Source organism: Physella acuta, unplaced genomic scaffold (assembly GCF_028476545.2).
Source record: "Physella acuta isolate Inbredline_101_S28 unplaced genomic scaffold, ASM2847654v3 ptg001592l, whole genome shotgun sequence".
NCBI lineage: Eukaryota > Metazoa > Mollusca > Gastropoda > Physidae > Physella > Physella acuta.
This window is the reverse complement of record NW_026733106.1, coordinates 62506-77500: the sequence shown is the minus strand read 5'-3', so window position 1 is coordinate 77500 and position 14995 is coordinate 62506. Positions and strand designations below refer to the sequence as shown.

At 35.2% G+C, this 14995-nt stretch overlaps 1 protein-coding gene across 3 annotated transcripts in view; it reads left to right on the top strand.

The window, feature by feature from the left end:
* LOC131929082 (ubiquitin carboxyl-terminal hydrolase 5) overlaps positions 1 to 14995 on the top strand; it is an 86121-nt gene that overhangs the window by 8628 nt on the left and 62498 nt on the right. The window contains exon 1 of one of the 3 annotated variants that reach the window (XM_059285273.1): positions 3327 to 3607. The exons of 1 other annotated variant lie outside the window; for it this stretch is intronic. In XM_059285273.1, the coding sequence (XP_059141256.1) occupies positions 3509 to 3607 (99 nt within the window). In that variant the 5' untranslated portion in view covers positions 3327 to 3508. Of the gene's footprint in view, positions 1 to 3326; positions 3608 to 11991; positions 12094 to 14995 lie in introns of those variants that run through there. One more of the 3 variants, XM_059285274.1, reaches the window with a different exon arrangement.

Below are 14995 nucleotides of genomic sequence, written 5' to 3'. Positions count from 1 at the left end.
TAGTTTCCTTTTCACCTCTTTAGCCTTTTCGGTATATCGAGCGGCTGCTGCTTGTTTTTGCTGCCGTGTTTTTGCTTGATTTAGTTAGCTCTTTAGGCTTTTTCTTTCTTCCACCTTCTGCCATGTATCATCTGTGATCCAGGGCTTCCTGTTGGGCGCTCTACCTCCTAGAGCCTCTTCGCAGGCTTCAATAGAGGCTTGCTTATATATTTCCCAGGTGTGTTCAACTGAATCAAAATCTTTCTCTTTTGTCTGTAGAGCTTCAAATCGATTCTTTAGGGTGACCTGAAAATTTGTCCTGTTGTCTTGCGTCTTAAGTTTACTTACATCCAAATCTTCTTCGTGGATCAATTTCATGTTGCTTATTCTTCGCCTTTAGCTTCATCTTCAGTTTAACAACAACCAGGTGGTGGTCGGATCCTATGTCTGCTCCTCGCTTTGCTCTCACATCCTGCAGTGAGGCCCTCCAACGACGCCTTACCGCGACATGATCAATCTGGTTTTCGGTATGATGATCTGGTGATATCCAGGTGGCTTTATGACAACTTCGGTGGGGGAAAAGTGTACCGTCGATAGTAAGCTCATTTGAGGCACAAAAGTCTGCGAAGAGTTCACCATTCTCATTCATTTCCCCTAGGCCATTGGTTCCCATCTCCATTTCCCTGCCTCTGTTGTCTTTGCCTACTTTGGCATATAAATCACCCATGAGGATCAGCATGTCGCGCTTGGGTACCTTATCAACCACCGACTGAAGCTCTTCGTAGAAGCGGTCTTTTTCTTCCTCGTCTGCGTTGTTCGTAGGAGCGTAGCACATGATAATGGAGGTCTTTTGAAACCTGAATTAAAATCTAGCTTTAAATATTCGATCAGATACAGGTTCCCATTCCATCAGGCTTTTTGTTGCCTCCTTTGTCCATAGCAAGGCTACGCCCGCCTCTCGTGGGTCGTCCTCATTTTCTTTTCCCGAGTATAACAGTGTTTCTCCCGTCTGGAATTTTGTCTCTCCAAAGGTGTTCCATCTTGTTTCGCACAGGCTTGCACTGTAAGATGATACTGTTGCATTTCTTTCACTGCCTGTGCACACTTCCCTGCTTCCCATAGTGTTCTGACGTTCCATGTTCTTATGAGGATAGGTTTCTTTTGCGACAGTAGTTTTGGGGCTGTGGATTTAGTTTTCCTCGGCTGAAGAAGAGGGGTCGGCTCTGTGGCTTCCTTGCGGATTTGGCTGCATTGCGTCATACTTCTCCTAAGTGGAGCCCTGGTTCTCCCGAGGACTGGATTAATTTCAGATTTGGCTTCGGTTTCTGTAACTGTCTTTTGTTTTATGTGGACGAGTAGTTAGCCCATCGCACAACCCCCAACCTGGAGGACCAGAGCACAACGTTTGGTCTGGCCCCTACCCGCGCAGATCTGTCCGACTTGGTTAGACCTGCCAGGAGCACTAGGCACACAAGCCATCCCACCACTTCAAGGCGGTGTGCCATCAGGATGGTACTCAAGTTTTACACTTTTGAAAAATTGAAAGTAGATAAAGTTCCACTTCCGGTTATCGGAAATCGCTGAAAAGTTGAAACCGATCTACAAATTTGATATAATACTTATAAATGAAATTTCATCAACCTAGCTGTAACGGTACTCAAGTTATCGTGTCTACAGAAACTCACACACACAGACAGACTTACGGACAAGATTGCAAAACTATGTTTTTCCGACTCAGGGAGCTGTAAAACGTCGAGATTTGCAAAAAAAAAAAAAATACTTCGTATATACGAGAAAGTAAAAAGGTACATTTTACATTGTAAGAATCACGATGGATTTTGGGCCCCTTTCCAACGCTATAACGAAGCAAAAGTCGATTTAATATCTAGCGGCCTCTCGCATAATTGCCTTTTTTTTTCAAAAGAATTTTGCAGACAACAGCGTGTGTTTGATTGTAGGAGAAAGAGGACGGCTTTCACAATGGTTTAAAAACAAAGGGGAAAAGAATATATACAAGAGCGTGGGATGGTGTCTATATACTAAAGATATACCAACCGCAGATACAGTATTGTTTTTACAAATCAACCATCAAGTCAAAATTCTTTTTTTAGCTATAAAAAAAATTCCCCGCACAGTAGTTCCGCCCCTGGGGGGGGGGGGGGGGGGGGTGGGGGGGGGGGTGAACTAAATTTTCCGAAGGAGGGGGCCGGACACTGGTAAAAGTATATTTTCTATATAAAATCTATTTCATTATACCGCCCTAGTAGACGAAGAGTGGCTTGCAAGAAAGTCTGAATGCGACTTTTGTAAAGTTTGAGCTTATAATATGCAAGGTTTAGGGTTATGTCTATATTTTGTATGAATGTGCATTAGCTACGTGTAGAGCTCGGTTAAATCCGGTTAAAATGCCGATTCTGGATAAAAATCCTTTTTCAATTACTTTTTCCTTTTCCGGTTAAATTTGAAGTTGAGGTGGTGATTTTGGTTTGGGTTTAGAGAAAAAGACAGCACTACAAACCTAGCGCCCGTTGTATTTCTCCCCCAACTGGCCATGTATACATTTAGTGCAAACGGATTATCAAAACAATATTTAACGTTGCAGTTGAAATCAATCTTTCCCAATTTCCAAAAGTGTTTCATCCAGACTTTTTTCTCCCGGGGTGCACTTAAAAAAAAAATTTTTGGGGGGGGGGGGGGGGTGGCGGAACTAAAATTTCCGGGGGGACGGACACTGTTAAAACTATGTATATATTTTCTATATAAATTCTATTTCGTTCGGGAAAAACTGTTCTAAAAGTTCAGTGTTTTATAAAAGGTGGAGCGCAATTATTATTCCGGAATTGTACAGCAGTAAAAAACAATAAAACCATGGCGAGGTCTGTCAAGCCGTTCCGGAAACCACCAAGAGTACTGTAAACGTTCATTTATTTGCCGCCATATTATTTTAATACATAATTTTTAAAAATGTGCATGGATTGATTTTAGTTGCATTTTAAATACTGTTTTGCTAATTATTTTGTATTTCTCATTATTTTAAGTCAGTGTATGTGCTAATTATTGCTGCTACTTAACAGTGTTCTAGTTCTTCTTACTACTTTTAACTTTAAATCTAATCGTCTTATTTCACTAAATCTAGACATAGTTGTCGCAAATCTTCTGCCAGTTGTTTTTCTTTTTCCTAAAAAAACATTAATTACTACACTCGAATTTATTCATAATATTTAGATTTACTAATTTTTTTTTACAGTAACTAATGTTACCGAAACTCAACACACATTACCAGATAATTTCCGACGCTATATCGTGAGATTACCATTTCGCCAATTCATTGTTGAATTGTTCTCGTTTTTAGGCTAACCGTTGTTTGCACTGAGACTCAAAGCCTAAAGCCTAAAGTTAACTAACTTCCATACTTAGATCTAACAGTAACAAGGCCTAGATCTACCAGCTAGAGTCTAGATCTATCTTCTTGATCTAAAGAATTTTAGATTTTACATCTTAATAGTTAATACCAATACCATTATTAGTCATGGCTATGCAAGAACTTGAAAAACTAGTAGATCTAAAATCTACTACAAGGGATGAAAAAGTTTATAAAGAAGAATGTATCTTCTCTTTTGATAATCCCGTAAGTCAAGTTACTAGATCTAACTAAAGTTAGGTACATCGTTAATCTATCGTTTTAGGTACGTAAAATCGACCGCGACTAGATCTAATAATGTGAAAAAACAGATAGATCTAGAGGTAGTAATTTTTAAATAAATAATACTAGGCCTTACTAGGCCTAAATTAAAAATTTGGTAATCTATCGTTTTGGGTACGTAAAATCGCCCGCGGCTATTTATGTACGAAAACGTTACCTCATTGTCAAGGCTTTAATAGAAGTATATTGTCATACTTTTGTGTCAAATATTATAGATAAATGAATAATAAACCTAAATCAATGGCTAAATATATCGATATAGGCCAGAAATTAACTTTAAACAGCAGTGTCTGAGAGCAAGATTTGCTATATAAACAGCAGCCATTTGTAAAATAGAGTGGCTTCCCCCTGAATCTGGCGCTAAAGCTTATAAAAATAAAACTTAGACCAGATGGCTGCTATAGTAAATGAACATGGTTGCATCTGTTGGAAACATCGCTAGTCTTCATTTATTACGGAAAAGTTTTAATTCAATTGTTTAAAAACAGGTACATAAATGAATCAAGGAAACATTTTTGAATTTTTAAAACATAAATCCTCCTCAAAATGTGAAATAATTATTAAAATTTAAGGAGTCACCTGTTTTTCACATTACAAATCGCGGGCGATTTTACGTACCCAAAACGATAGATTACCCTAAATTTAAATTAGTAATTAGTAGGCCTACTGATTAGTTTAGAGTAGAGGTTAGGCCTATTAATTTTAGGTAAAATCTTAGTTTAGCGTAGTAAATTCCAACGTAGCTAGTAATGTGCGATGAAGGTAACTAATGAATATTTCTTTCGTTTGGCCATATTTATGTCATATTTTACATAATATAACAGTCAACATGATATTTCAATTTAAGTCCAAGAACATAAATTTTCTCAAACGATGGAACATTACTAAATTTTCGCGCAGTTTAGCGAAATTGATTTTAAGTATATACGTCATCTTACAAAGCGCGATAGCCTACTGGTGCTCTAACGCGGCCCAAGCTAATGGCCGTATTCCTAACGCCCCGCATTAGACGCGGCTTATTCGTCGGCAGGCAAGCCTTTTTGACGGGGATAATGTGTTGAGGCCGTTTAAATGTCTTAAACTAGCAGGCTTGCAACATTTGTGATGATTCGTTTTAAGCAAGGTATACGTATACTAATGCTTATTTATCGTTATTTTGATTGAACAAAGCATTATAGAGGTTCTCCATCAACCACCTAGGTATTTTTCCCTGTTCACCTCCTTTCATGAGACAGACACGTCTTAAATTGCGGAGCCGCCTGAGTTTATGTCACAAATCTTCACTCACTCCCGTAGCAAATCATATGTGACATCATTTATGGACAACCCCATATCACTCACTTTGGTACTTGATATTGACATTTTGACAACAAAGGATAACCAAAATGTGTCTGGCAGGTGGAGACTTGGGATCGACCATAATGACAACACGCACTTAAGGGTTGGACTGGCTCATTGTTTTAGATGATGTTTTACGAGGGAAGCTGGTGGATAATACATTTTATCTCTCTGTATATATAAATGATGACAAACATTTAATGTCAAAAGTATGGTTAGAGATCTTAGATAAGGCAGAGTGAAGCGTAATTTTTTACATTATGACTTGTTGTGACATTGACAACAAAAATATGATGGAGGTTGGGGTTTAATTAAGGTAAAGAGAAGTAAAAAAAAAATGTCATAAGTTACGATAGAATCACTAATTGATGAAAAGAAAAACCTGAAATGAAAATAGTGAACATTCAAACAATAAAAAAAAACTCAAACTAGATCTATATAGTAATAGTAAGATCAAATAAACATTAGTAAAAAAAAAAAACCTGATTTAATACAAGGATACAAGTTGCATCTCACAATGCTTCTAGAATTAATAAAGTTGTTTGTTAGGAAATTCAGTTTTTAAAGAGCAGAATTAAAAAAAAAAAATTCTTTGTAATACGGATTATACAACAAGACAATCATATTTAAATACATTTTCATACAAATAGAAATGAAAGGGAAGCTACTCTAAATAACATTTTCTTAAGATGGCTGCTGTTTTTAATAGCAAATTTACTATCTCGAACAGGGTTGATAAAAATTAATTTCAGGATATTTAAATTGATTTAACCATAAATGGTGATCTATTATTCAATTATTATAATATTTTATCAAAATATACGAAAATATAGCCTACTCATATTTAATGACATATTCATTAATTCACTCTCTCCTACATTACTAGTTTTGGCCGAATTTACGATGCTAAACTAAGATTTTACCTAATTATATTAGGCTATTGGTAATCTATCGTTTTAGGTAGTAAAAGGTAGCCTACATAAAATCGCCCGCGACTATTAATGTGAAAAACAGATGACCCCTTAAATTTTAATAATTATTTCACATTTTGAGGAGGATTTGTTTTGAAAAATACAAAAATGTTTCCTTATTTCATTTATGTACCTGTTTTTAAACAACTGAATTAAAACTTTTCAGTAATAAATGAAGACTAGCGATGTTTCCAACTGATGCAACCATGCTCATTTAATATAGCAGCCATCTTGTTTATTATTTTTTTATTGTAAACTTATAGCGCAAGATTCAGGGGAAGCCACTCTAACTTACAGATGGCCGCTTTTTATATAGCAAATCCTGCTCGCAAACACTGCTGTTTTAAGTTAATTTCTTGCCTATATGATATATTTAGCCAATGATTTAGGTTTATTATTCATGTATCTATAATATTTGACACAAATATATCACAATATACTTCTATTAAAGCCTTAACAGTGAGGTAACTGTTTCGTACATTACTAGCCGCGGGCGATTTTACATACCTAAAACGATAGATTACCTCTAGATCTAGTTACTAGTAGTTAGTACTAGATCTAGTAGCATATGATTCAGATAAGAATTAGCGAGTTTTATCCGTTATAAACCTGTTAGTTACGGGTAATCTATCGCTTTAGGTACGTAAAGTCGTCCAATGCTATTATTTCAGATTTTAAGGAAGATTTAACTACTAGGCCTATTTTAACTGATTTAAACGTTTTGAAAGTCACAAAAATGTTTCAAATTTTCATTCATGTACCTGTTTTTAAACAATTGTATTAAAACTTTACAGTAATAATAAAGGTAAAACCTTAGTTTAGCGTTGGTTATTATTCCGAAATTGTATAGCAGTAAAAAACAAGAAAACAATGGCAAAGTCTGCCATACAGTTCCAGAAAACTATACACTGGAATTGCTGTAAACTGTACTTTATTTGACGTCATCTTTTATTTTTTAACACAGAACATTTAAAATTTCGGATAGAGATATTTTAATTGTGTGTTAAATACTGATTTACTATTCATTTTGTATAACTAGTTATTTTTAAGTGTTTCAGTTAATATTTCTGCTACTAAACATTGTTTAACAGGGTTTGTACGCAGTCTGGAAAAAGTTTTGAATTTAGAAAAGTGAATTTCAGACTTTAAAAAGTCGGGACGGGTCAACACTGGTATTACGTTTTTTGTTGGATCCCAGAAGAAACCTGATTTCTCAGTTACTATGCCATTGGTGGAGGGAGGGGGGGGAAAAGTGTTAGACCTGTCTTTTTTTTTGTTGTTGTTGTGTGGCTGACCATGTAAAGGTGTTACAAGTATTTAAAATTGTTATTTAGTGAAGGAATGATTGGCCATACGCCACATCTTGACCTTTTTTTTTTTTACCCGCTATTGTTTATAAGTTTGTCTGAGGTTGCAGGCAGGTAGTCTTATAAAAAAAATTATGAGGGAAACTGTAAGTAGTAGCCTACGTATAATTTAACTACCTGTATTTTCAATTCACTCTTCAAACTGTTTTTGAAATCTTTGCAAAAGCTGACGATTAGGACTAACCCAACCCTCCTAGTAACTAAGGTCACTGATATCTAAACTTGTATTAACTCACAGTGACCCCAAGTATGTAGTTGGTGCTGTTTGGCTAGGGAGGGGGAATAAAAGTTATGGTACAGTTCATGCTATGAAGTATTACACTGGGCTACTGTGACCCATCTACTGTCTCTTGTTGTATGTGTCAGGGGGGGGGGGGGGGGGGGATACAGGTTTTTAATAGCTGACAAAAGTTTCTCAGCTATAAGCACAAATAATGGTGTGGTTACAAACTACAAAGGTCTAGTTTCATTTTCAAAATAGGGTATGAACCCTGTTTCTAGTTACTTGTACTATTTTTACTTTCTCGTATAGAGAAAGTATTGTAATCGTGCAAAAAAAAAAAAGGATTTTTACAAATCTCGACGTTTTACACCTCACTGATACGGAAAAATATAATTTTGCAATCTTGTCTGTGTGTGTATCTGTGTGTAAACACGATAACTTGAGTACTGTTAAAGCTAGGTTGATGAAATTTCATGTATAAGCATTTTATCAAAATCGTAGATACTGATCAACTTTTTAGCGATTTCCGATAACCAGAAGTGGTACTTTTTCTACTTTGAATTTTTCAAAAGCCTATAAGTTGCATACTATTTTAGATAGATTTTCTACCTTCTGTCAAATTTTGAGTAATCTCTGTTGACCGGAAGTACTAATTTACGCTATTTCCGATTTCTCAAAACAACGCATGTAAATTTATAAAGTACTAATAATATCCCTCACTTTTATACACATTTTATTAGGCGTTCACTTGGTGTGGGACGGAGTGGTCTAGCGGTAGAGAGCTGGACTGCTAACCCGTTAGTCTCGAGTTCGAATCCGAGTTCAAGTCAGTAGACCGTCCCTGAGTCCACCCAACTCTGATGGGTACCTAACTCCTGTTAGGGAAAGTAAAGGCGGCTGGGCATAGTGCTGACTACACTATCTCTTCATATGCCGAGGTCACAGAAACAAGTGAACTCTACTTCACTTGCCCCATAGACCGTCAGGTTTGAAAGGGAAACTTTTCACTTGGTGTGCAATTCTTTTTTTTACGAGATTCTATTCTTTTATAAAAAGTTTAAGTAATTAAAAATGGATACAAATATTGTCTATGTCCTGAGTTGCCATCCCTCGTAATTTTATATTTTAATATTCAAGAAAGTTTAGGGGAGATCACTCCCGGTTTATTTTAGTATACATGTGCTTAATCTTACCCAAAAAGTCATACAAATTTGACAATTAATTTTAATTACTGTTGTAAAGTGAGATAAACAGCAAGTTTTCTTGAGGGGGTGTGACCCAGGTGTGGCACATCGCAATGGGAACTTTATATTTCTGTGTTTTATGACTATATTTGTTAACAATCAGCATGCTATGCTTTTAAAATTGATAAAGGGTATCACATGTATACCAAGTTACAAAACCTGAAATTAATTCATACTTTCACTTTCAGTTTAAGAAATAATAAAAACAATCATCAATGAAGAAAGCGTAAACATTCTATTTTTAGGTGTGACATAAAAAAACAGTCATAGATCTAGCCAAATGATGCCAAATGATTGGATTCTTGCGCCTCGTTCTCACCAAAAAAGATTATAATAAAATGGCATTATTGAGGGGTGATCATTTGGATGGACCACATCTCATACCAACCATAAATTATTACCAGTTAATTGTATTGTGTGTAGTACATTCAAGTTTCATATACACATAGTCTGTTTTATTTTACTATACACACGGTATTTTAGAGTTATTTGATTCGAAAGATAAGAATTGTGAGACAAACAAAGAAATTAGGTCACAAGTAGATCAGACAATTCTTAAATAACAGACTTAAATAGAAACTGAAAGTTCAGACATCTAAAATTGACGATGACTTCGTAATCATTAGTTTTATCCCTCTAAACTGGTCACCATTTTTGGTAAGCGCATGAGGCGTGAGATGGCTTCAAAACAACAAACCCGGAAACTGAATCGAATGGACTTTATAGGGGCCTAATAATTGACACAAATATATGACAATATTCTTCTATGAGATAAATGGTCCGTTGAGGGAGAGATACAAGGGCGCTAGGTTGATAGTGTTGTCTCTTTTCTCTAAACCAAAACCACCACCTCAACTTCAAATTGAACCGAAAACTAAAAATGACATTTTTATCCAGAATCGGCATTTTAATCAGATTTAAGCTTGAGCTACACGTAGTTACTGCACATTGATACAAAATAATAAATATAGTCGCAGTCATACCCTTAAACCTTGCACGTAATCTCAATCATGACAAAATGTGCATTTAGAGTTTCTTTCAGGTGACTCTACTTGGGGGGAAGGGGGGAAGTGCTTTCCCCCCACCACCACCACACACAAACACCCCAAAGCATGTTTACCGTTCCACTCAACAAAATAGAATTTATATAGAAAAAATATTTTACCAGTGTCAGCCCCCTTCCAGAAAATTTAGTCCACCCCACCCGCGTTCTACCCGAAGAGATGCATGAAAGAAACTCCACGCTAACTACTTTTAAGATTAGGCACATTATTAAGGCCGTAATATCAGTCTTTTTATTATACAGTATCGATGACGTCATTTTTTTAAATTTCTTACTATATGCTCCATGTGACGTCACCTTTCGTTTTACGTATTACTATGCATGTTTTTACTCTGCTTGTGTTTTCTCTATAGTAACAGCGTTCCCGACAGATACATAGACAGACAGCGAAACTATTATTATAGATTAAAGCCTTAACAATAAGGCAACTTTGTCGCACATTACTAGCCTCGGCTGATTTTACATACCTAAAAAGATAAGTGCTGTTGAAGTTTAGTTTTACATAGAATTAGATTCTAGATAGATAATTGATCTAGAATTCTAGATCTACTTTCTTTATATGGGGGGGGGGGGATATATTTATACCAGTGACCAGTGTCCAATAATAGAATTTTCTTTTAAAAAAGTAAAAGGGGTGTTAGGTTACTTGTAGTTAACTAAATACACACTATAAATCTAACATGTTTACAACAGTAGGCCTATTTAAATAAACCGGGAGTGATCTCCCCTAAACTTTCTCAAATGTTCTTATATAACACTATGGGGGGTGGCAACTCGGGATAAAGACAATATTTTAAATCCATTTTAATTATTTAAACTTTTTAAGATAGAAAAAAATCTGGTAAAAAAAATAATTGCACAACAAGTGAAACGAAAAAAAAATATTGTGTATAATAATAGTGCGGAATATTATTAGTATACTTCATAAATTCACATGCGTTGTTTGAGAAATCGGAAATAGCGTAAATTACTACTTCCGGTCATCGGAAATTATTCAAAATTTGACAGAAGGCAGAGAATTAGATATTTTACTTATATGTGAAATTTCATTTATCTATCTGAAAAACATTAATTAAAAAACAATAAAACCATGGCGGGGTCTGTCAAGCCGTTCCGGAAACCACCAAAAGTACTGTAAACCTTCATTTATTTGCCGCCATATTATTTTTAATACATAATGTTTAAAAATTATTGCTGCTACTTAACAGTGTTCTAGTTCTTCTTACTGCTTTTAACTTTAAATCTAATCGTCTTATTTTACTAAATCTAGACATAGTTGTCGCAAATCTTCTGCCAGTTGTTTTTTCTTTTTCCTAAAAAACATTCATTACTACACTCGAATTTATTGATAATATTTAGATTTACTAACTGTTGCTAATTTTAAAAAAGTAAAAGGGGTGTTAGGTTACTGGTAATTAACTAAATACACACATGGCTGGCTAAGGAAGTGGCGATTAGGACTCGGGTCCTTATATATACAGGCATTTTGAAAAAAATTATCAATTTTTTTTTAGAAAAAAAGTATCAAACTAAAACTAAGTCAATTTAGCATATATTAACTGTGCAAAGTCATTATAACTGAAAAAAAATTCCAAAGTCAGGTTCAGCCTATTATTAGCTAATGAAGAAAAAACTACTAGACCTGTGCTCTGACCTGATTTCATAGGTGGATTTCTCGACTATTTTAAAGATGTTTCAATAAAACTTTATAGAAGCATATCAAAATATCTTAGAAATGAATGTAGATAGCTAAAAGTCAATAGAATCAATAAATAATTTTTAAAAAATTAATGTATAGTATTTTATAGGCTTAGGGGTGGTGGATAATGGTAGTAAAGATAAAAATCGAACTTTATATTTTTGTGTTTTATGACAATATTTGTACATAATTAACATGCCTTGCTTTTTAAATTAACAGAGGGTAAGTATACCATATTACAAAATCTTAACTAATAATTCATATTTTTACTTTAAAACATGATAAAAACGATCATCATTGGGGAAAGCGCAATGCATTCTATTTTTAGATATGACGTGACATGACTAATAAATCTAGCCGCATGATTGAATTTTGGCGCAGCACACATTTTCCCACGCTTTGTTTTCGGCAGAAAGAATCTAATAAAATGGCATTATAATTCCTAGACATTGTCATTTGTAAAAAGCTAAGACTCTTATCCGTTGGTGCATCACACGCACTTTAAGGTGCAAAGTGTAGTTTAGAAGTTATTTGATTTTAAGTTCACGTTAACACAAGAATAAAAAGAGCTACTTTCGATAAAGCCCTGCTCGCGAGATGAATAAATTAAGTCAAAAGTACACCTTACTATTCTTGAATAACAGACTTAATTAGAAATGGATAATTCTGATTACTAAAATTGACAATGGCTTCAAAATCATTGGTATTATCCCTCTAACCCTTAATTAAAACGAAACCACGGCGCCATCTTAGTAAACCGCTTCGAGAGCTTGCGCTGTGAGAAAATATAAACAAACAAACCTGGAAGCCGAACAACCTACTACATAGCCATGTCCGCTATTCAGACCCGGCATTAAGTTCGTTACACACTCCTGTAACTGTAATAAAATTATACCTTTTATGTTTGTTTGATGAATTCTGTATCTTAAAAGAATTATTGTTTAATTGAATCTTTACAATTTTATTGGCTGGTCAGAATCGCGGCCGAGGCTATAAGGACCCAGGTCCGAATAAAAGCATCCGCTGGTTAATGTCAGTCAATGCTAACCCTGTCCCTAACCCCAACCCTAGTCCTACCATATGCCTAACCCTAATTTCTAACCATAAAATTAGTCAAGATTACAATACTAGATCTACTAACAACCCAAAAAATCTATTTTAGCGGATATTATCGGATATTGGTATTTAAAATCATCCTTAAAAGCACAACAGCAAACAGGTTTTAAAAGAAGAAAAATTTTTGAAAAATCATGTCGCAATTTATCACAAATGAAAGTTAAATAATATCAGCACCTGAAATAATAGGCTACAGAAAATTTAATTAAGCTACAATTAGCTATTAATTTTGTGCATAGCTCTAATTAAAAATGTAATCAACATTATAATAATTAGGCTAGCCTAGCCTATATGGCTGACATATTTTAGAACATTTTATGGTTAAATTAAAAGGTTGAATGGTTGTTTTAAAATGAGTATGTATTATTTTTTACTTTTTATTAGACCTATATTGAATATTGTTTATAACCGAAACAAGATGGCTGCTGAAAAAGGCAGCCTTTTCTCACTAAATCTAAAATTTTCTCAATTTTCAATTCAAACAAGATTACTGAATAATAGACATCTGTTTTTAGTCCATTAGGCACTAATTTTGAGGTTTTTAGTTCGTTTTAAACTCAACTAGCGTACCCGCTTGTTGCCGCGTGAATAGAAAAAAGTCCGATGTAATATATAAGAAGGGTTTCATCCATGTGTTACCAATCCTATATTCTTAGACGCCTGACCTTGTTTTCTAGAAGTGAGTTATATAAATTTAAACAATGCCTGCGTTTGGATAATAAATATCGGGACACGGGTTTACCTACACTACCGCATGAAAACCTTGAGTGTACATTAATTACTCACTGAAATAATGAGGTAGAACACACTTCGGTGACCGCCCATGTGTCAGAGACGTAGAGGGGCCCCCCTGATTACACTACCGCATAGGCGCAGCGTACGGCCCCTGGCTCCTTAAAACTAACAGGCACCATCGTGCTCATAGGTTAACCCAGAGTGCCAAATAGCATCCTGTTAGCAATGATGCAGATTGCGGCATTCGGTAAAGTGACACAAATGAACAGTATTTTTTCTTTAACGCGTAAAAAAATTATTTCACATGTTTTTAACATCAGTGTTACTTATTCAATATGTTAGCGTTACTAATGGTCTATTATTAGATGCTCTATCTCAATATCTGATTGGATTGTCTAAAAATAGATGCTAATTGCATTCTTCACAAAGTGACTAAACTGTTTGGATAAATATTCTAACCCTGGTTAATTATTCTGATTATTAAAATAAAACATATTATATAGCTCTCAGCGGGCCATATGAGCCTTTGGGGGCCGAAACAGAAATTTTTATTTGCAGCCAAATCGCACCCTATTAGGGCGCGGGCGTTTGTGTGAGCGTTTTAGTGAGCGTTTGTAACATCCCATCCCATCCATAGTCTATCACACTGTTTAGACCGAACGTAGTCGCCATAGTGCTCACGGGAAAGACCAAGGCGCCAAATAGCATCCTGGGGGGGGGGCATGCAAAATTAAATCCCCCCTACCTCCACCACCCACCCATTAATCAACTCCCTAAAGTTTTATGTCACCCGGATAAACTGTCGAACCGCTATCGACTTACTTTTATTTTTATATACCATTATAAAGAAGAAACCTCCCCAGGAGTATTTTCAACATCTTCCCAAAGTTTCATGGCGATGGTGTGAATGGTGTCACTGCAATGTACTTTTATTATTTTTATATACCGTATTTAGAGAAAAATCGCACCCACCCGTGGGCCGCCCTTGCGAATTTGAACATTTTTTTTCGCAGAAACCTCCCCAGAAATATTCTCAACAACTTGTGGCTAACTCTATACTTAAATTGGTAAAGTCGAAATGTATGTTTTAATTACATACACATATTACACACATATATGTTGTGTGTGTGTGCGCTCAACAGTCCCGAAAAGATTTAATAATTATGGTGTATGATTTTCGTTCCACGACACTTTAATCCATGCTAATTAAATTCCCCCTTAAGATGCCTTACCCTGTTTAAAAAGTTTTATAATGTTAGAAAAATAAACCGGTAGTGATCTCCCCTAAACTTTCTCGAATATTCTTATATAAAACAACAGGGGATGGTAACTGGGGATATAGTTATGATCTTTAATCCATTTTAAATACTGAAACTTTTAAAAATAGAATAGAATCTCAGTAAAAAACAATTGCGCACCAAGCGAACGCCTAATAAAGGTGTGTATAATAGTGCGCAATAGTATTAGTACTTTATAAATTTACATTAGTTTTTTGAGAAATCGGAAGTAGCGTAAAGTACTACTTCCGGTCAACGGAAATTACTCAAAATTTAACAG